The 21,047-nt window shown below is 38.7% G+C and overlaps 2 protein-coding genes across 6 annotated transcripts in view; one reads left to right on the top strand and one right to left on the bottom strand.

Annotated features, from left to right (window-relative positions):
* The window catches only part of LOC139941493 (sodium/potassium/calcium exchanger 2-like), a 49,106-nt gene extending 44,370 nt beyond the window's left edge, over positions 1 to 4,736 (bottom strand). The window contains exon 1 of the mRNA XM_071938025.1: positions 4,625 to 4,736. The gene's annotated coding sequence lies outside the window, so the exon portion shown is untranslated. The remainder of the gene's footprint in view (positions 1 to 4,624) is intronic.
* Positions 4,737 to 9,317: 4,581 nt separating this feature from the next.
* On the top strand, positions 9,318 to 20,943 carry LOC139941407 (integrator complex subunit 14-like). 5 transcript variants are annotated; one of them, XR_011786600.1, is made up of 10 exons: positions 9,319 to 9,491; positions 10,385 to 10,649; positions 11,333 to 11,440; positions 11,700 to 12,210; positions 12,956 to 13,118; positions 14,210 to 14,343; positions 15,107 to 15,225; positions 15,400 to 15,465; positions 15,816 to 16,721; positions 16,780 to 20,943. XR_011786600.1 is itself a non-coding variant. In XM_071937882.1 (9 exons), exons 2-9 carry the CDS (start codon positions 10,401 to 10,403, stop codon positions 16,038 to 16,040), a joined length of 1,575 nt encoding a protein of 524 aa, XP_071793983.1. In that variant the 5' UTR covers positions 9,318 to 9,579; positions 10,385 to 10,400; the 3' UTR covers positions 16,041 to 20,943. The 5 variants fall into 5 exon arrangements, 2 of the variants coding, with proteins under 2 accessions (XP_071793983.1, XP_071793981.1); XR_011786601.1 differs by having other exon boundaries at positions 15,816 to 17,201; positions 17,625 to 20,943; XR_011786599.1 differs by having other exon boundaries at positions 15,816 to 17,409; positions 17,468 to 20,943.
* Positions 20,944 to 21,047: the final 104 nt, after the last annotated feature.

Below are 21,047 nucleotides of genomic sequence, written 5' to 3'. Positions count from 1 at the left end.
CTGCCTTTAAGTTCATACACTTACCATACGGTACTAGTAAAAGATTTATACGGAATACATGCATGGTCCATTTTGTCATATTGGTTTAATATTAAGACGAAACCCCTTGGACCAAGCAGTGTACATCATTTTAATGTCTATTGAGGCACAGCATGCTTAATTGTCATTCTATCATTGTACGTACAGTATGGATCAAGAAATCACACAGAAATTCCTGCTGTACAAACAAACTCAACTATCACCTAGCAACCAGTAAGGAACATGGTCTGCTCAAGTACTCCCTCGTTTCTACTGTGTTGTACGATACAGTACAACACAGAAACGCTATTGGTTGGTGATGCAAACTGAAGACTTAGTCACAAATATTAACACTAAAATAAGTCCACGACTAAAATACAGACTTCACTTGCAGACTAATGGATTTTGTTCCTGCATGCATAAAAATGAAGGCCTTCTAAAAATTTAATTTGGAAATGGATGTTGTGCTTATGTATAGTCACTTTCTTTCTGAGAATGTCAGCAAATCATAAGAATTTGTTATGGCATTAAATATTGGCAAAGCTTTCAGAAAGATTCAGGCTTGTTTTCCTTTTTGAAATTACAATCATCTAAATCTGCAATAAACTGTACTTTTAAAATACTGTTAAGCAGATTTCTTTTTCAGAGTTTACAGTGTTTTGTAAAAGAGTCTTTTTAAATCTGATAGGCAGGAACAGTAAGAACAACCCAGACACATATTAAATTACAGGGTCGATTCGCGCCATTCCCGTGTCAAATTACATGAAAAATATAAGGGAAAGTCCCAGAGCAGTTGCAATTAATGTGGACTTGGTGTAACATGACTCCAAAACATGATAAAAATACAGTCAGGATGTTCAATAGCATCTAGTATTGTTCTGTTTTTGCAAAAACCTATTTATAAGTTTTCGTACACACATTTTGTCCTACATGATGTTGTAAATTTTAAAAAACCTTCTCGTTTACACAAGCAATAGGCAGGGGGGATAGGGATGGTGCAGAATACAATGGCTTTTGGAGGAGTTACTCTTTCATTGTATAAGTTTTCAAGAAATATTTGAAGAAATTTTGTAAGAGTGTACTTTTTCACGCATTACAACATAGCTGTAAAACACTTCAAGAATAAATTGTTGTTTTATATTCAAAGGAAGCAGTTGTTCTACACTACACAATGCTTTTAAAAGAATGCCGTCTGAGGCCAACACGAGAATTTGGTTTGTAGGATACAACACTAAATCTAGTTTAAGACCAAAACATGATCCTCTGCAAACATTGTTGCTGTATAGAAAGGCCTGAATGAAAAAAACATATTCAGTATGAACTTAGTGCCTGGAGGTTAGTTTGTCAAATGTCATACTAGACATGTTGGTGATTTGAACACCGAGGTGAGCAACAATGTTTAGTTGAACTTCACGTAGGCAGAGATCGACCCATACATTTCAGAAATATGAGGCAGTTATGAGACAATACAACAACGGAAAAGGTTAATACTGTTGTCAATGTAGAAACCTTTTTTTAGCTTCACCAGTTCACCTGTTTTATGAGTTTATGTACGTGTATCAATTTACTATCAATTTCCCTGAATCTATTGGCCAAGCAAAGAAAAAGAAAAAAAGAAAAAAACACCAGCTGATCGACCTTTTTCACTTAGCGAAGGATTAAGAGAACCTTTTCCCACCTTTTATTCAAGGAGAGAACCGACTTAGCTGGCTTTGTAGTTTAATTTACATGTAGAAGTCTTTGATCTATAAAGTCTTTTTGGGGATACCAATTTTCACGGGAAAAAGAGGAGGGATTTAAAGCAGAAACAAACAACTTTTTTTATGAACAAATATTTGTTTGAAATTATTCCCTAAAAGAACATTTATTGGGTAAGTGTTGCCCTTTTTTACACCTAGCAAACATGGATACATTATTTAATATGGTCTTACTGGTTTAAATGTAATTCATTAAAGAGTAAAGTAAATTCTGCTGTATATTCATTGTGATTAATGATACAAACATGTATACAAAAACTGGATTACACTGAAATCAGATGGTTACACTTAATACAATTATTTGCCACTGTCTGCCAAATGAGACGTTCAGTGTGTACACAACAACGGGAAAGAACACTAAACAATTCTAGTGAGACTAACACTAGTTTTGAACTGAACACACCCCTGTCATCAATCAAGCTTTACACACTGCTGAACTTCTTTGAACCAAATACAAATAGGCCTACACAATCAAAACGATTTTATTTTGTCTTTCATTTTAAATAAAATACACAATTAAAATGTTTATAATACATCCTGGTGCCAAAATTTAGGCTGAATTTTTATTATAAAACAAAAAAACAATTTACACTGAAGTGTGATTCTTGTTTCAAAATTAATTGTAAAAAAAAATTAATTCAAAGATGTTGAGCAACTATTGTAGGTCATGCACTTTTTGTAAATAATGAAAAACTTGACACAAATTGCAAAGTAAAACTATCAATAGGTCTACTACATTGTAGGTATAGGCCTAACAAGTAAGGTTATATATAAATCATGACGAGAAGGCATGATACATAGGCCTACGCAACCAATATTGTCTAGTGGGGGGCCTAGTAACACAAGAAAACATTTCAAGCTTAAATGTAACTATAAACAAAACCAGTTTCCGAGAGCTCAACTCAGTCCAATAAATGTGCACCTAAAAAGGACTGATATCTGACTACCATCTGAACATAGAGCAAGGACAAAGTATCAATACAAGAGGTCTAGATGCTCGGAAAGGCGCTCAGCTTCTGTACAACGAATCTGACTGAAATCTTTGTAAATCTGGTTATAAAAGAACAACAAGATGAAGGTATGAGATAAACTCAAGGGAGTTACAGTATGAGATAAACTCAAGGGAGTTATGAAGGGAAGATGAAGGTCTAGGTTAGTCATGACGTAAACAACTCTACAATGAACAGCTAGCAGTATATTGTATAACATGCCATTGAATGCTTTCAATCTGCTTTTTCGATCCCCTGTTTTGATCCTGTTTAACACGAAAAGGGGCAAATTTCCACAATGGCCAAAACAACTGTTCTTAAACCATTATTCCGAGCTATCATCAAGCCTTTACAAACAAGTTGAGAGTCAAGTTTCCTGTTGATAGTGACACCAACAAGTTCATAAAAAGTTCAAATTTCAGTATAAATCAATTGGCCAATACAATACTGTATGCATATTTAATAAGTTAACAAAATAAAATCCTAGATCCCAAAATAAAAATCCTGAACATAAAAAAAGGTCAATCTTGTAGATCAAGTTTCAGTTTTCTTTGATGGAAGAATAGATCATGTGATGCTGTATTCGTGTGGGAATTATGGTATGTGCCAATACTGCAAAAATTTTCAGGTTAAAGCCATTGGACCCTTTCGGTACAGAAAAAAAAAAAAAAGTTCACAGATTTACAAATAATTTACAGGGTTTACAGAAGGTAATGGTGAAAGACTTCTCTTGAAATATTAGTCCATGAAATGCTTTACTTTTTGAGAAAACGGTAAAACAATATAAATTCTCGTTAACGAGAGTTATGGATTTGTTATAAACACATGTCATGACACGGCGAAACGCGCGAAAACAGGAGTGGGTTTTCCCGTTATTTTCTCCCGACTCCGAAGTCCGATTGAGCCTAAATTTCCACAGGATTGTTATTTTATATATAAGTTGTGATACACGAAGTGTGGGACTTGGACAATACTGTTTACCGAAAGTGTATAATGGCTTTAAGGATATGACTAGTTGCGATAACGTAACCCTCCCCCGTCGGCAGGAGGGTTACGTTACCGCAACTAGTCATATCCTTAACTAGGATATGACAATTTCTTTTAATTTGTTTAGGGTCCCTTTGTTTAAAAATCAAGAAAATACTTGTTGACCGTTTAAGATAAAGAAATACAACTTACAAGATGTAACTAATACAAAAGTACAGAAAAAGTAAAGATTTCATGTAATATAACTAGAAAATAACTTTTTTTAATTAACTATTCAAATGGAAATTTTGCCAAAAAGGGGTAAAAATATCGTCCAAATACACTTGCCCTTTGGAACATTTTGTATGTCCATATTTAAATAAAATACTGAGTGATAAAGTTGAGCTTCTGCTTTTAAGTACCCTTGACCTTTGACCTCCCGTAACACGGCAGGGAGAAAATACAGATTTCCTTCGTCCGTAGTTTTTAAATTCTCATACTCTTATCTTACGTCACCAAGTAATATCAAAACAAATATCTGAGATCTTGAATTTTGCTTGATATACTATGAAGAAGGGACTGAGTCAGTTCTGAAACCATATTGAGCTCTCGCGGGAAAACAGTCAGCCAAAAAGGACCCGACGATGCAACGACTTGAATCGCTGCATAGCACACGGGACGGACAGACCAACACATAACATCAACACATCATCAAGACACTTCACTACACGTATTATACACAGGATGAGCTGAGTCAACCACCAACCAGAACATCAAAGACTATCTCTGATCTATCTATTTATCTAACACTATCTACGTCAACTTTGAACTATAATACTATTATTAATAGAGAAGCTAAACTGTACATTCAAACATAAGAAACAATGGTTTTACCTTTTAAAGTGAACAAGAAGATTCATGAATCTATCTCAGCTTCGTCGATCTTCCTACTGTACTGTTTATTCGCGCAGAGCTAGCTAGTGATCGACTTCGTTTACGTGCGTAAGCATGCTAACGTGACACAAGTCAACTGATCAACGTGTATTTGGGGCACATCACAACGCTGTCTGCTTGCCGTGGAAGCAACTACACGTTTGTAAAAAAAATAAGTATAAACGCTCAGCAGTAGCAGTTGGCCGATTTGTACGGGCCGGTGTCGCATGCAATGTCCTCTATGCAATACTATCCTGAGGACATTATTGCATATGCAATTATCCGCGGACGGTTTATGCAATCGTGTCCACCCGGACGCTGCTGCATAATGCAATTATGTCTGCCCGGACACATTTGCATATGCAGTTGTGTCCGCCCCCGTGCAAAACCGTCCTTGCAGTAAACGCCCTTGATTGACGGAACACGTTCGCCGTTTTTTTACAAGCTAAGAGCATGTCATGAATGACCGGGTTTTTGCATAGCCCCGGACACGAGTGCATATGCAAAAGTGTCCGGAGCGGACAGTATTGCAGACCGGACACAATTGCATCTGACATCGGTCACGCAGGTAGCAGCCGCCTTGCGACGGTCGGCCGCGTCCTCGTTTCTTATTCTTATTCTTTATTTGGCCATTAAACAATAACAATAAAATTATACAAGCAGGCAGTATGAAAAATAAACAATAATAATAAAAACAAAAGTAAATACAAAGCAAGACAAACAGTAAGGGCACAGGAAGTTACAAAACAATCCTAATGTGATGACCAGGATCAACAAAAGTATAATTAAACACTGTATCTCGAAAGCCTGTTAATCCAGTCACATAGGGAGGCAAACTCACTATATAATGTTTTTTTTTTATACTCTATGGAAAAATAAAAATAATACCCTTTTTTGAAGTTGAACGGGCACAAGAGTCTGCACTCGTTGCAGGTTGCCCCCTGTATGACGCAAAATAATCCTACCGATGATCGTTTGCATATAAAAGCATTAGACAGGGGTCCGGTTTTATTACCGTGTCAGAATTAAACATTCTGTGCATAATGCTTCGGGATAAAATACCAACAACCTTGCAATAGACATGGCTTTAAAGATGGCACTTTTTATAGATGTAGGCTTTTATTTATTAATCAAACAGATTTCTTGTCCATTACCTCGGCGGAGGCACGGTACAAAAACAGTGCACCAATAAAGTAAGGGTGTTGAAATGTCAACAAAAGATGTCTACCTTTATTTTAAAGCATTGGTAGGCCTACATAGATTTCGATTAGATCCACTAAAACATTTCTTATAACGGTTAAACGGATAAAGTGAAGATTTGAAATGTCCTTTCTGCCTTCATCCTTTTCGAGATCCAGGCAGGAACCACGAGTGCGTTTTTCAGACACTGTTGACTCATTGACTGCTGACAAGACTTCTACGGTTCTAGAGACTAGTGACGCACACTAATGACTCGAGAACAGACAGGGGCCTTAAATACCTTAATAGTGAGGGTTCCGTTTGATGACCTGCCCAAATCTGTCTCATGCGCTCCCTCCGGTTTAAGTTTATAAATATAGTAAGTTTTGACTTTATAAATAAATTGCTTCTCTCAATGTCTTCTGGGCATGTTTTTTTTCTTTCTTCAGGGTCATTGCCTTTGTACAGGTTCAAATTAAAGAATCATATGAATTGACTTTGTATGATGAGGTCCTTTTTTATATGATTTATTAAAGGAACACGTTGCCTTGGATCGGACGAGTTGGTCTATTTAAAGCGTTTGAAACCGTTTGTTATGAAATGCATATGGTTAGAAAGATGTTTTAAAAGTAGAATATAATGTTCCACATCACAAGTATCACTCAAAATTGCACGGTTTTCCTTTTACGTCGCAAACTATCACGGTCGGCCATTTATGGGAGTCAAATGGGAGTCAAAATTTTGACTCCCATAAATGGCCGACCGTGTTAGTCGACGAGGTAAAAAGAGAACCACGCAATTGTGAGGCATATTTGTGTAGATCATTGTATTCTACTTTTACAATATCTTTCTAAAAACCATATGCATTTTATAACAAACGGTTACAAACGCTTTTTACAGACCAACTCGTCCGATTCAAGGCAACGTGTTCCTTTAATAAAACTGTGTACCCTATCCCTACCGTGCTCATGTGGTCATGGCCCAAATATTGTAAAGTCATCCGTTATTTAATTGTGAGACACAAAATGACAATAGGCTTCTATCAATAATTTCAGGTGTGGCGGTTTCAACTTTCCGCTGTGTTCAGTTTTCCGAATGACCAAATACGGTAGCATTACGTCATGCGATGCCATGCGCACAGCAAGCGAAAGTAGTCCATTTTTAGTGCCGTATTGAGTCGTCCATTACCCTCCGGTAGCTGTCATGGCGGCGTCCACGAGTCGAGTACAACTAGCGGCAAACGCGTGGATCGTATGAGTTGTTTTATATGCAAGCAGAGTGTGACCTGCCTAAAGTTGTACCCATGAATACATGTAAAGAGTAGGGCAAGAGATTATGTGACTACACAGAAAAGAATCGTAATATAAACAATTTGGGGTCACTGCTGAGAGAACTACAGTACTCGCCAGGGTACTCGCGGCGGTATCTGACAGCCCCCGATTTCACGAAGCGCTGCGACGCGTCGCAAGTGCAAGTTGCGACCGGTTACACGTCGTAAGTTGCGAACTCGTCGCAGCCGCGATGTGTCTTATAGGTCTGCGACGCATCGCAAACCCTACGATGCGTCGCTACTTGCGATGAGTTTCGTGAAATCGGGGGCAGGTCACCCGGAAAACTGAACACGCCGGAAAGCTAAAACCGTTCGATCAACGTGATGATATGTCCGACTACGTCACCCGGAAAACTGAACACGGCGGAAGACTGAAACCGCCACACCTGCACACAGACATTCTAACTTTGCGTGACGGGCGGGGTTGGCACACTATGGGTGCGTTCGTTTAGCTTCCCTGGGTCGATGTGTGGCGTTTTTTTTTTCCAGGACGAACGTGGGTAATTATCTTCACACGTTCGTCCTGGAAACAAAACTGCCACACACCGGGGTCGACCCGGGGGAGCTAAACGAACACACCCAGTGATCGCCTGATATGCGATATACGTACATAGTTTGTGGGTGCCGAGTTTGCAAGGTGCCGAGGTTGTGGGTGCCGAGTTTGAGAGGTGCCGAGTTTGCTGGTGCCGAGTTTGCAAGGTGCCGAAGTGTCCGGTATTCAGTAAAACACTCCATTCAAAATAAAGAGTACGTGTAAATAATTTCCGTTACAGACTAAACACAGGGTGAGCCCGCTGAACTGTCGCTGCCGCCGCCGCGGTGGGGCAAAAGTCCCCCCACGGCCGACGGCCGCCATGTAGGCAAAACACGCTCCTAAATCACACTCTCTTCAAAATCAAAAAGTCATTGTCAACCAAACGCGAACATTTTCAAAGCCCAATACATCAACAAATAAATTTATAGCGATGCACTTTCACAAACATGATTGAAAACAAAAAACAAAACAAAAACTGAATGTGCGGAGGTAAAGTTTCCGGGGAAAAAAAAAATTTCCGATGCCAATTTTTCGAAAGTTCAGAAGCGGTTATGTTCATATAAGCTAGCATAACTACTAATTATTTTAACTAAATTCAAACCAGTTTTTATGGTGTTAATACTACTCTTCGGGTGGTTGCTGTTGGTGCCGAGTTTGGTTTGGTGGACCAAAATAGGCTGGTGCCGAGTTTGTTTGGTGCCGAGTTTGTTGGACCAGAACAGGCCGGTGCCGAGTTTGTTTGGTGCCGACATTCTTGGTGCCGAGTGGGTGCCGAGTTTGCGAGGTGCCGAGTTTGCGAGGTGCCGAGTTTGCGATGTGCCGAGTTTGCTGGTGCCGAGTTTGCAAGGTGCCGAAGTGTCCGGTACCCGTTTTACTGGATCAAAGTTTTGTGTAAATGTTCCCAAAAAATACTTGGACATCGAAATTACGTATTTTCGACTCAAAAACGTCTTCAAAAGTTTACACAAAATAAATATTAATTATTTTGATACAGATCTTTGAAAAGGGCGACCTCACCATGACAGTGAAAAATACATATTAATTATTAGGTATGTATCGTCGGTACGACGTCGAACCCGCCGATACACACGACGAGGGTCGGGATTTATTTCAATTTCCAACTGGGTGCCGAGTTTGTAACGTTTTCAACGTTTGAGCGTTTTCAACCAGGTGCCGAGTTTGTGGTTGTGCATGTGCCGAGTTTGTGGGTGCCGAGTTTGCAAGGTGCCGAGGTTGTGGGTGCCGAGTTTGAGAGGTGCCGAGTTTGCTGGTGCCGAGTTTGCAAGGTGCCAAAGTGTCCGGTATTCACGAAGAGGGCGCCATTGTAATCGAAAGTAGGCCGTGTCCGAAACGGCGACTTCGGCTACAGCTACGGCTAGATCGCGCGCGTCTGCTATTCTTCAACACTGACAGACGCGCTGATCTAGCCGTAGCTGTAGCCGAAGTCGTCGTTTCGGACACGGCCTAAGTTCAATTCAGCCGCTGGACGTTTTTCTATTTACGACATTTGACTTGCAACAAGTCTAATTTTCGGTTAGATGTCTGAATGCCAGACGTCATTATGTTCTGCACTACCGCAGAACTCAACTGATAAAGAGCGCCTGACGCTGTATGGTTTTGTGCTGTAAAAACTGAAAATTGAATGAGTACAATTGAAATGCAATGTGGACTGTAGTAGTGCGTATAAGTTACACTGTTTTTGTGTGTAGGAAGGATTGTTCCTCTCCACTCTCGTCTCTCAACCAGGGAATTTTTCATTTATCTGCAAGAAAGTGAGACTGAGAGTAAGTACGGACCTCAACGTTTGGATAACTTTCCGTATGGCGCCACCACTTTTTCACTCATTTTTACAAAAAGGGATATATCAGTCAGGTAAATTAGATACTATATTATTTTATTTCGAATGAAAAAGTGGTGGAGCCATACGGAAACTTTTCCACCAAGGGCTCGTCCCTTCTCCTCGTCTAGGCTAGACTCTAGGCCTAGCCGCACAATTTGAGTTTACAGTGTAACACTGCCCGAGGACACTACAACTGTTTCGGTTTCGTTCGCTATCGTCTCCCGTAGTAACGTCATAATAGGGTTACATCTCTCACGACCATTACGATGATGGTTTAATGAATTTTGTAATGGCAGATCGCTCTTTTTTTTCTTTTCTTAATCTCGCCAAAATAAGGCCGGCTCAACTACTTTTTTATATGTGTCCTTTGATATCTCATTGTCCGAGGGGACGACAGAAAATCCACTCCGCAATCTCTAAAATTTCTTACCGTACTTCAGTCCCCAACTACTCCGTTTTACCATTGCACTACAAATGCCAATTGTCCCAACCGTGCGCCTATTTTTTCCCCAGGACAAACGTGGAGAATTATCTGCACACGTTTACCTCTTTAATTCACTTTTTTGTGAGTGGGGTACTTGGTCATATCAAGGTGGGAACCAAAATTAGACATGGAAAAAAGAAGATAAATCTATTGTTTGTTGTGACGTCATCAGACTCTGCTGAACCCTGTATATAATGACGTACAGTATTTGCCATTGTGTTGTTGATTTAAATTTTGAAATACCTAGAGTATAGTAGTACAAATGCAGTGTTGGAAGTTAGAAAACATTACAAGATAAAGTTACTACATTTTTAAAATCATTGTAAACATTTAATGATGTTTTTTTTAATTAGGAGAAGCAGCATCATCATGCCTACAGTGATCTTGTTAGATGTTTCATTGTCCATGACCCAACCTGTGAGCTCAACGGATGGAGGTAGCAGTAGCAGTAGTAGTAGCAATGAACCAATCACTAGGAGACAACTAGCAGAAGCTGGTCTGAATACACTACTAGACTTCATAGCTGCTAATAATAAACTAGAGTTTACTACACTTGTCATTTTCTCTTCGCTGTGGGAGATTGTGGTGCCATTTACAAGAGATTACAATGAACTGAAGGTAATATTTATTTTATTGAGTCTAACATTACATATGTAGACCTCTTGCCAAAAAACAGCTCCCTCACAGAGGTCAATTAAGACCTATCATTGGCTGAGAGTTGTGTGCGACGCATACACTTAGGCAAGTTTCTTATGTTTAACCTGAGTGATGATGGTGGATGCATGGGCTATAAATCATTGTCTTTGTTCCAAGGAAATAATGTTAAGAAACATCATACACCAACAAAATATAGAGATAGATCAAGTGTGGATATACTGCCAGCTTCATTTATGTTGTTATAAACTATCAGAGGTCGAATTTGGGATAACAAATCCTTAAAACTTCAAGTATTGTGTAGTTCAACATTTTTACTGGACCGAAATCAAAATGAGAAAAACATCCTAATCTGTTTTTTTTAACACCACAAGAATATTTATCTTACAGGTTACACTTCAATACTCAGCACTATTGAAAGATGTTTATCAGATTTAAATTCAGCAGTAGAACTTATAGAAGATTGTTTTAAAATTCCATTGTAAAACACAAGAATGCTGGACCTGTCATTTACTAGCCCAAAGTTGCCTGTCATCCTGTAATCCAGTGTAAGTTTCAAACCCTGCCTGAGGTCGGCACCAGTAAAGCACATAATATGTCACATTCCTTTTCTCTCTAACATACATGTATCTTTGTATCCTCCACAGAAAGCAGTACACACCATTGAGATATTTGATAAGACGTGTCTGGAAACCGTCTTGGAAGGAGTCAAGAATGTTGTGATTGAAGAATGGGGCGCAAGTACTCTTTGCCAGGTAGCTCATGAATGTTTTATATCTTTCTGATACCATTGGCTCCTTGGTGTGTGCTTGTTAACCATTCACTGAACCAGAATCTCTTAAAAATGTAGGTTGTGTCAAGTGGGAATATTTGCAGGTGTAAAAACATTAAATTATTCAAACTCATATTTAGTACCCTTTTGCAAAACCTCAACAAGTTTCTGCTGACTTAAACATTAATTTGAAGTTGCCAATATAACCATTTAAATGATGATTGAACTTCTTGTTGATGCAGGTTATTTTGGTGACAGACGGCAGTCCAGGAGTTGGTCCAGGATCATTGAAGCATGCCATACAGACTCTCTCCAACCCTAAACCTGATGACTCCACCTTCCCTGTTCCCTTTGAGTTTCCCAATAGCTTCCACACGGTCCTCATCTCAAGCCAACTAGAACTCCAGCAATGGGGCTCATTGTCTATGTATCAGAAGTTACTGGATGCTAATCAACATAAAGGTCATATTCACACCATTGAAGGAGCTGTTACAGTTAAATCAGCACAGGTTATGTTCACTAAGATGGCTGAGGAGCTTTACTCAGCATTTCATGCTAAGTTGTCATGTGGGAATCTTAGCTCAGAAGTACAAGTGTTCCCTCCACCACAGCCTGTTAACATGGCACGTGATTTTGAAATGGTTGCACAGCGTTTATCAACTGAACTTAGTATCTGTGGCTTCATAGATTGTGCTGATGCTTCTAGCCCACCGGTTATATCAAGACATCTAGTCTTACCACTTCCAGTTAAAGGTAAGCTACCACTGTGTCTTGAGGTCTACATCTTTTGGCTGTAAATGAACATGTATCTAAGAGTTGTAAGAGACGTTGGTGATAAAATCTTTACATTCAGCAGATGCTTTCATCCTGGTAATTTCTAAGAGAATGGAATGGTTTTTATGCATATAATCCTATTACACAGGTTATTGACAAAGAAGTAAATTAAACTAGAGTTGGAACAATTCAAGAATGTATGGTTGCATTCCATCTCATATCCGGTTAAAGGCAGTGGACATTATTGGTAATTACTCAAAATAATTATTAGCATAAAACCTTACTTGGTAACGAGTAATGGGGAGAGGTTGGTAGTGTAAAACATTGTGAGAAACGGCTCTCTCTGAAGTGGAGTAGTTTTTGAGAAAGAAGTAACTTTCCACGAATTTGACTTCGAGACCTCAAGTTTAGAATTTGAGGTCTCGAAATCAAGCATCTGAAAGCACACAACTTCGTGTGACAAGAGTGTTTTTTCTTTCATAGTTATCTCGCAACTCCGACGACCAATTGAGCTCAAATTTTCACAGGTTTGTTATTTTATGCATATGTTGAGATACAGCAAGTGAGAAGACTGGTCTTTGACATTTACCAATAGTGTCCACTAGCTTTAATATTCATCATGAGTTTTTGAGTTTCACTGATATACACACATTATTTTCAGGTCAAATCGGCAACCAAATTGACCTAGTAAATTAGTTGTCAATATTGATCCTTCTATTTTCAGATAAAAGTTCATCAGGTTCAGGAGAAGGAGCAGAAGGAGGAGATAAGACTGAAGAGAAAGAGACGGTTCCGTCTTCAACCGAGATGGGATCTAATCCGTCATTTTGTGTCCTTCTACATGGCAGCCTGAAGGTGGAGAATCTTGTAGCACTCGTTAATGTTGGGTAGGTCATTCATTCAAGATTTTTAGCAATTTTTAGATTAGATTTTTAATTCATCTGAATCACATTAAGTAATACATACCAAGTTGTTCCACTTGTGTATTTTATTCATAGTCTCAGAGTTTTGCTGCATTGAAACATTGCAAAAGCACTCTTTATTCATCATCGTCAGTCAGCATCATGCATTTCTGCACCAGCTGCCTGACTGGTGAGAAGCTTCCAAATAGACCGGTCTTGAGCTGCAACTTCTGCCTCCTCCACAGACCGGCCAGTACCAAGTCTGGAGAGGTCGCTCTGGATTACATTTGCCCATCTTGTCCTAGGGCAACCTCGTCTGTGTTTCTTGTGGGTTGGTGACCAGTTGTACATGTAGAGTTGCTTTTAGAGATCTGATTTGTATCCATTTGTTGGAGTTGACCAAACCACTGCAGTCTGCATTTTCTTATGATGCTTGAGAGGGGGGGGGGGCTGTTTGGTTGTTGCTCTTACATGCTTATTTGTGATATGTCCATTCAATTCCCAGGATCTTTCTTTGGCATCTGCATCTAGCCTGGCCTCATTTCTTTCTGTCAGACTCCAACATGCAGCGACCTACCGTAGGGTTGAAAGAATACAAGCATTATAAAACCTCATCTTGATGTCCAAATCAACAAATATTGTTGATTTAAAGGCAGTGGACACTATTGGTAACTTCTCAAAGTAACTATCATCATAAAACCTTTCTTGGTTACAATTAATGGGGAGAGGTAGATAGTATAAAACATTGTGAGAAACGGCTCCCTCTGAAGTGACGTAGTTTTATAGAAAGAAGTCATTTTCCCACGAATTTGATTTCGAGACCTCAAGTTTAGAATTTGATGTCTCGAAATCAAGCATCAGAAAGCACACAACTTCGTGTGACAATGGTGTTTTTTCTTTCACTATTATCTCGCATACTTCGACGACCGATTGAGCTCAAATTTGCACAGGTTTTTATTTTTTGCATATGTTGAGATACACCAACTGTGAAGACTAATCTTTGACAATTACCAATAGTGTCCACTGTCTTTAACCTTATCTAAATTACTATGGATATCAACTTGAATTCCTTGTAGGGAGAACTGGTATGGACTGCTTCATTCCTGTGCAGATAGTAAGAAGAAATCCAACTTAATGATGTCATTGTTTGAGCCTGGTGATCATGCTATACCATGGGTTGGAAAGTTTCATTTACTAGGACCATGTACAGGTAAGTCTATGGACCAGCCGAGGAATAGCTAACTGAATCCATATAATATTAATTGTTACTAAAGCCTTTAGATATTGTTGAATAGATAAAAATGAAAAGTGGTGATGGGTAACCCTGTTAGTCAGGTTATTGCAAACAGGAGAATAAAATGTAGTGCTTTAAAGACCAACTAGTAGTAAATAAATATTTGCATGAGCTTTTGTAGCAACCACTATTTCATCAGATGCAATGAAAGAAAAAACAACTTCAACAACGGTTTATAATATAGAGATGATCATGTTTGTGTTTGAATGATTAGATGTGCATTTATTACAAATGTCTTATTTTTTTAAAGACGGTGGACACTATTGGTAATTGTCAAAGACCAGTCTTCACACTTGGTGTATCTCAACATATGCATAAAATAACAAACCTGTGGAAATTTGAGCTCAATTGGTCGTCGAAGTTGCGAGATAATGAAAGAAAAAACACCTTGTCACACGAAGCAGTGTGCTTTCAGATGCTTGATTTCGAGACCTCAAATTCTAAACTTGAGGTCTCGAAATCAAATTCGTGGAAAATTACCTCTTTCTCAAAAACTACATTACTTCAGAGGGAGCCGTTTCTAACAATGTTTTATACTATCAACCTCTCCCCGTTACTCGTAATCAAGTAAGGTTTTATGACAATAATTATTTTGAGTAATTACCAATAGTGTCCACTGCCTTTAAAATGTAGGATTCATTCAAATTTTCTTTGAATTTGATTTTCTTTTCTTCATCAGCTTTTGCCAATAATCCTTATGGGGAAGACAACAACAAGAGTCCATTTCCGGTCAGGTTACAAGAGAAAAGAAGTTACTCCCAGAATCCTGTTGTCTGGATTAAACCAATTAATTTACAGGTATGTTGACCTTTGATCTAATACATCACTGTTGGTTTTTATGTATACACATATTACTTATCCAGCCCTGAAATATGATTCTTAATGACTGTAAAAACATCGACAAGACAAGCCAAAATTCTTATTCCTATATCTTATCCCCTAATCAAGTCATTTTCTTGTCTTTTCTTGAAGGCTGATATTCAAAAGATTCTTCGCTATGCAAGAAAACTTCCAGAGAAGACACTAGTATTCTACAAGGTAATCTATTATAATAATAATAATAACAATAATAGTGTTTTTTTATATAGTGCGCCTATCCATCACTCAGAGATACTCAAGGTGCTTTAGTATTCAGTATTTTCCTGCAGGGTATGCTGGACTTTAAAGTAATGGCATTCACGGACTGTTGAAACAATGTTAATTATGTACTTGTCATATTAACTCATTTCAGTATACTGTTTCAAATCTTGTTTTATTTAGTGATTTTCCTTTGCATCCATGATTTAACACATTTTCATCTGATAGATTTTGGGCAGTTCAGATTTCAGATAATTGAAATGTGTTTTATTTTTAAACCAGGATCTTCTTGTGTATTTTCTTTCTTACAGGAGTTGAATAGACTTCGTCGTGCAGCCTTATCTTTTGATATGACTGAACTTCTCCAAGGTATGTCTATGATGCTAGAGAGAGAATGTACTATTTTACCCTGGACAGCTCATCCTGACGCAGCATTACAATTGACTCATGCTGGAAAGATGCTGACTAGTGCTATGGAAAAAGGTTATGATTATAGCATTACACCACTGTCTACAAACTTTGCGTCAGATAGCTGAGATGTTCACAGTGTAACAGTGTAACACCAACGTCACCAAACTACACTTCAGGTAGCTGAGATTGATCACAGTGTAACACCAACATCACCTAACTACACTTCAGGTAGCTGAGATTGATCACAGTGTAACATCAACGTCACCAAACTATACTTCAGGTAGCTGAGATTGATCACAGTGTAACACCCACGTCACCTAACTACACTTCAGGTAGCTGAGATTGATCACAGTGTAACACCGACGTCACCAAACTATACTTTAGGTAGCTGAGATTGATCATAGTGTAACACCAACGTCACCAGCAAACTATACTTCAGGTAGCTGAGGTTGATCACAGTGTAACACCAACGTCACCTAACTACACTTCAGGTAGCTGAGATTGATCACAGTGTAACACCAACGTCACCAAACTATACTTCAGGTAGCTGAGATTGATCATAGTGTAACACCAATGTCACCAGAAAACTATACTTCAGGTAGCTGAGATTGATCACAGTGTAACACCAACGTCACCAAACTATGCTTCAGGTAGCTGAGATTGATCACAGTGTAACACCAACTTCACCAAACTATACTTCAGGTAGCTGAGATTGATCACAGTGTAACACCAACGTCACCTAACTACACTTCAGGTAGCTGAGATTGATCACAGTGTAACACCAATGTCACCAAACTATACTTCAGGTAGCTGAGATTGATCATAGTGTAACACCAACGTCATCACCAGCAAACTATACTTCAGGTAGCTGAGATTGATCACAGTGTAACACCAACGTCACCTAACTACACTTCAGGTAGCTGAGATTGATCACAGTGTAACACCAACGTCACCAAACTATACTTCAGGTAGCTGAGATTGATCATAGTGTAACACCAACGTCACCAGAAAACTATACTTCAGGTGGCTGAGATTGATCACAGTGTAACACCTACGTCACCAAACTATGCTTCAGGTAGCTGAGATTGATCACAGTGTAACACCAACGTCACCAAACTATGCTTCAGGTAGCTGAGATTAATCACAGTGTAACACCAACGTCACCTAACTACACTTCAGGTAGCTGAGATTGATCACAGTGTAACACCAACGTCACCAAACTATACTTCAGGTAGCTGAGATTGATCATAGTGTAACACCAACGTCACCAGAAAACTATACTTCAGGTAGCTGAGATTGATCACAGTGTAACACCAACGTCACCAAACTATGCTTCAGGTAGCTGAGATTGATCACAGTGTAACACCAACTTCACCAAACTATACTTCAGGTAGCTGAGATTGATCACAGTGTAACACCAACGTCACCTAACTACACTTCAGGTAGCTGAGATTGATCACAGTGTAACACCAATGTCACCAAACTATACTTCAGGTAGCTGAGATTGATCATAGTGTTACACCAACGTCATCACCAGCAAACTATACTTCAGGTAGCTGAGATTGATCACAGTGTAACACCAACGTCACCTAACTACACTTCAGGTAGCTGAGATTGATCACAGTGTAACACCAACGTCACCAAACTATACTTCAGGTAGCTGAGATTGATCATAGTGTAACACCAACGTCACCAGAAAACTACTTCAGGTGGCTGAGATTGATCACAGTGTAACACCTACGTCACCAAACTATGCTTCAGGTAGCTGAGATTGATCACAGTGTAACACCAACGTCACCAAACTATGCTTCAGGTAGCTGAGATTGATCACAGTGTAACACCAACGTCACCAAACTATACTTCAGGTAGCTGAGATTGATCACAGTGTAACACCAACGTCACCAAACTATGCTTCAGGTAGCAGAGATGTGGCAAACAAGGAATTTGTCCATAGCGTGACACCATTGTCTGAAAACTTTGTTTCAGATAGCTAAGATGTGTTACAATGACTTTGTTCTTAGTGCGTCACCAATGTTTACAAACTTTGCTGGAGATAGCTGAGATAGGACATCCAAAGACTGTTTCCACAGTGTGACACCAGATAGCTGAGATGTCCATAGTGTGACACCAATGTCAACTAACTTTGCTTAGTTGAGATAGGACATCCAAAGACTGTATCCACAGTGTGACACCAGATAGCTGAGATGTCCATAGTGTGACACCAATGTCAACTAACTTTGTTTAGTTGAGATAGGACATCCAAAGACTGGTTCTGGTTCTGGTTCTGGTTCTGGTGACATACAAAGACTGCTGCAGTGCCACAGTTTGACACCTGTTTTTGTTTTCTAACTTTGCTTCAGATAACCCAGACGGTGTTCTGTTTGTATGCATTTACTCCTGTTTAAAGTGCTGAATAAAGATTTCGAAACAGGATTTTTTTTTTTTATTTAATGATTAAACATGTACCAGTCTAAAGTGAACAGAAGTCACAAAAGAAAATTAACTTTTTTGAAGATGTTTTATACAAAAGTTTTCAGAAAATGTTAAATCACCTTCCACACTTGTCTGTAATTATCTTGCCTAAATGAATGACATTTCGTCTGCTCAGAACTATAAGGTCAGTAAAATGGATTTGCTAAACAAAACTTGTCGTCAAGATTTGAAAATAACATGTGCTTAGTTCAGTTTAAATTGTTTGTGTATATATATTTTTGTACATGATATCGGAGCAGTTGAAGGTGGATAACCAGACCAGGCAGACACCATTGATTTTTTTTTTAAGCATTAAAGTAGCTATGGTTTTTATTAAATTGTAGATTTTAGCAGCACATTTGCTAAATTAGTTTGATTTGTTTCGATGATAGACATAAATTCATTAATGTCAATGGATGATGGAAATCCTACTTGAACTTTGATGACAACAGTAACCAAGTAACCAGAATGAGATGCATAGTGTCTTGAATGAAGACTATCATTGAGAAAGACTCTGCTAGGGTAGAAACGTCAGGCCATCAACTATATTTTTCTTGTCATCATTATTAGTTTAAATACTGCTTAAAGACAGTAGACACTATTGGTAATTGTCAAAGACCAGTTTTCTCACTTGGTGTATCTCAACATATACATAAAATAACAAACCTGTGAAAATTTGAGCTCAATCGGTCGTCGAAGTTGCGAGATAATAATGAAAGAAAAAAACACCCTTGTCACACGAAGTTGTGTGCGTTTAGATGGTTGATTTCGAGACCTCAAAATCTAAATTTGAGGTCTCGAAATCAAATTCCTGGAAAAATACTTCTTTCTCGAAAACTATGTCACTTCAGAGGGAGCCGTTTCTCACAATGTTTTATACCATCAACCTCTCCCCATTACTCATTACCAAGAAAGGTTTTATCGTAATAATTTTTTTGGGTAAATAACCAATAGTGTCCACTGCCTTTAAGGGTGGGGACCTTATCTACAAATATTAATAGGATCCTCATTTGAAGAACTAACTCCATTTTAGTGTATAGTGTATGGTGGTCACCACTCGAGTGCAACCAAACACAACAAACTTTCAACCAATGGCCAACGACCGGCACATGTTTTTGTTTAGAAAACAAAAGTTAAACACCCGAGAGTAATATAAAAACGACCGTAGATAAACAGTGAAACCAACTCCAATAACAACTTTGGAATTTAAGCCTTGCTGTATGAAAGAAAAGGCTGACAATTTTACAATCGATTGGTAGATGACAATGCAAAGACGTCCTATTGTAGGAATGTACAGTTTTTATGTGAGGCCAATAAACTGTGGATCAAAAGTTGTCCTCGGTAATTTAAAACCTTGTTTACTTTCATAAAATCATTGCGTGTATGAAGCTTAACAAAGCCCAATTTCATATAAAAAGTATAGCTGTTGTAAGGCAGAAGATACTGCTTGAAAAATTTCTGTGCTAAGAAAAAATTGAGTGGATACCAGTCGCAACTTAATATAATTTTCGTTACCCGTTTCTGTTCAGCAATATTTTTCTAAGCTTATCAAATTTTTGTGCTTAACAGGCTTTACGTAATTTGGGCTGAAATAGCAGTAATGGTATATCCACTTTATAATAGCTCTATGGTGTTGGTATGAACCGATCCGGCCTGTCAATCAAACTGTGCGCGTTCACCCATTTGACCAATCACAGCAATGATTGTGGTCGGCCCGCGTGCGTACAAGTTGCGCTCGCGTCGGAGTTGCGTCGACGCAGAACAAAGCTCGAACTTCGTATTCCACCAAAATATTTCGGCGGGGGTTTACTGACTTGAATTATTTATTTTTTCGACAAAAGAAGAGGCACTTTGAAGGAACGAGAGTGTTATAACCTGGAATTTCTCCGATTGCAATTAATTTTGTTTTCGTCTGTTACCTACTTGGTGTAGAAATCACGAGCTCAGAAATCTCCAATCAAGATATCTCTGTCAATGGATCATGATAAGTCAAAGACCGAGGGTCGTGGAGATCGACCTAGGGGTCAACCTCGAATCGACATCTTGGTTGAAAACTCTTCACTATCGTCCAACTTAATGACAGAGGCACAGCAGCCGACCAAGTACCACATTTCTTCGTCACTCAACCCTTATGCTACAGAGGAGGACTTGTTAGCTTTGATAAGGGAATATGAAGACGCAAGAAAGAAAGCTGTCATGGTACGGGATACCTACCAGTCACTCAAGATGAGGTATACAGATCTACTGTTGAATATTCTTATGTACGTCATCACGAGTGGGCTGGACTTGGAGATCATTCAATGATAGTTTGATGTTCAGAGAAAAACACGATTCTACAGTGAGAACGCGATTAGGGATGGTTGCATCTGTTACTTTGTATAAAGTTCAGTTAATTATTCAATTAATTGTATGAAATGGTTCGGTTTAGTCGGAAAGGCAACAGTGTGTTCTTCATTAACAATCTTCTATATTTTGGCAACAGACATGTATGAGAAGACACCTGTTTTACTAATTAATAAAAACAAACCACAAATCTGTGGTTTTTCATGCATTTTAGTATTCTAACTTTTGTTGTTGAATTGTTTGTCTCTCTCAGCTGACCGTTGGTGGGGCCTAGTGCCCATTTATATTACCCCTGAAAGTTAACCACAAACATCTTT

This window comes from Asterias amurensis, chromosome 9 (assembly GCF_032118995.1).
Source record: "Asterias amurensis chromosome 9, ASM3211899v1".
NCBI lineage: Eukaryota > Metazoa > Echinodermata > Asteroidea > Forcipulatida > Asteriidae > Asterias > Asterias amurensis.
The sequence above is the reverse complement of the archived record's forward strand: the minus strand, read 5'-3'. Positions and strand labels throughout refer to the sequence as shown.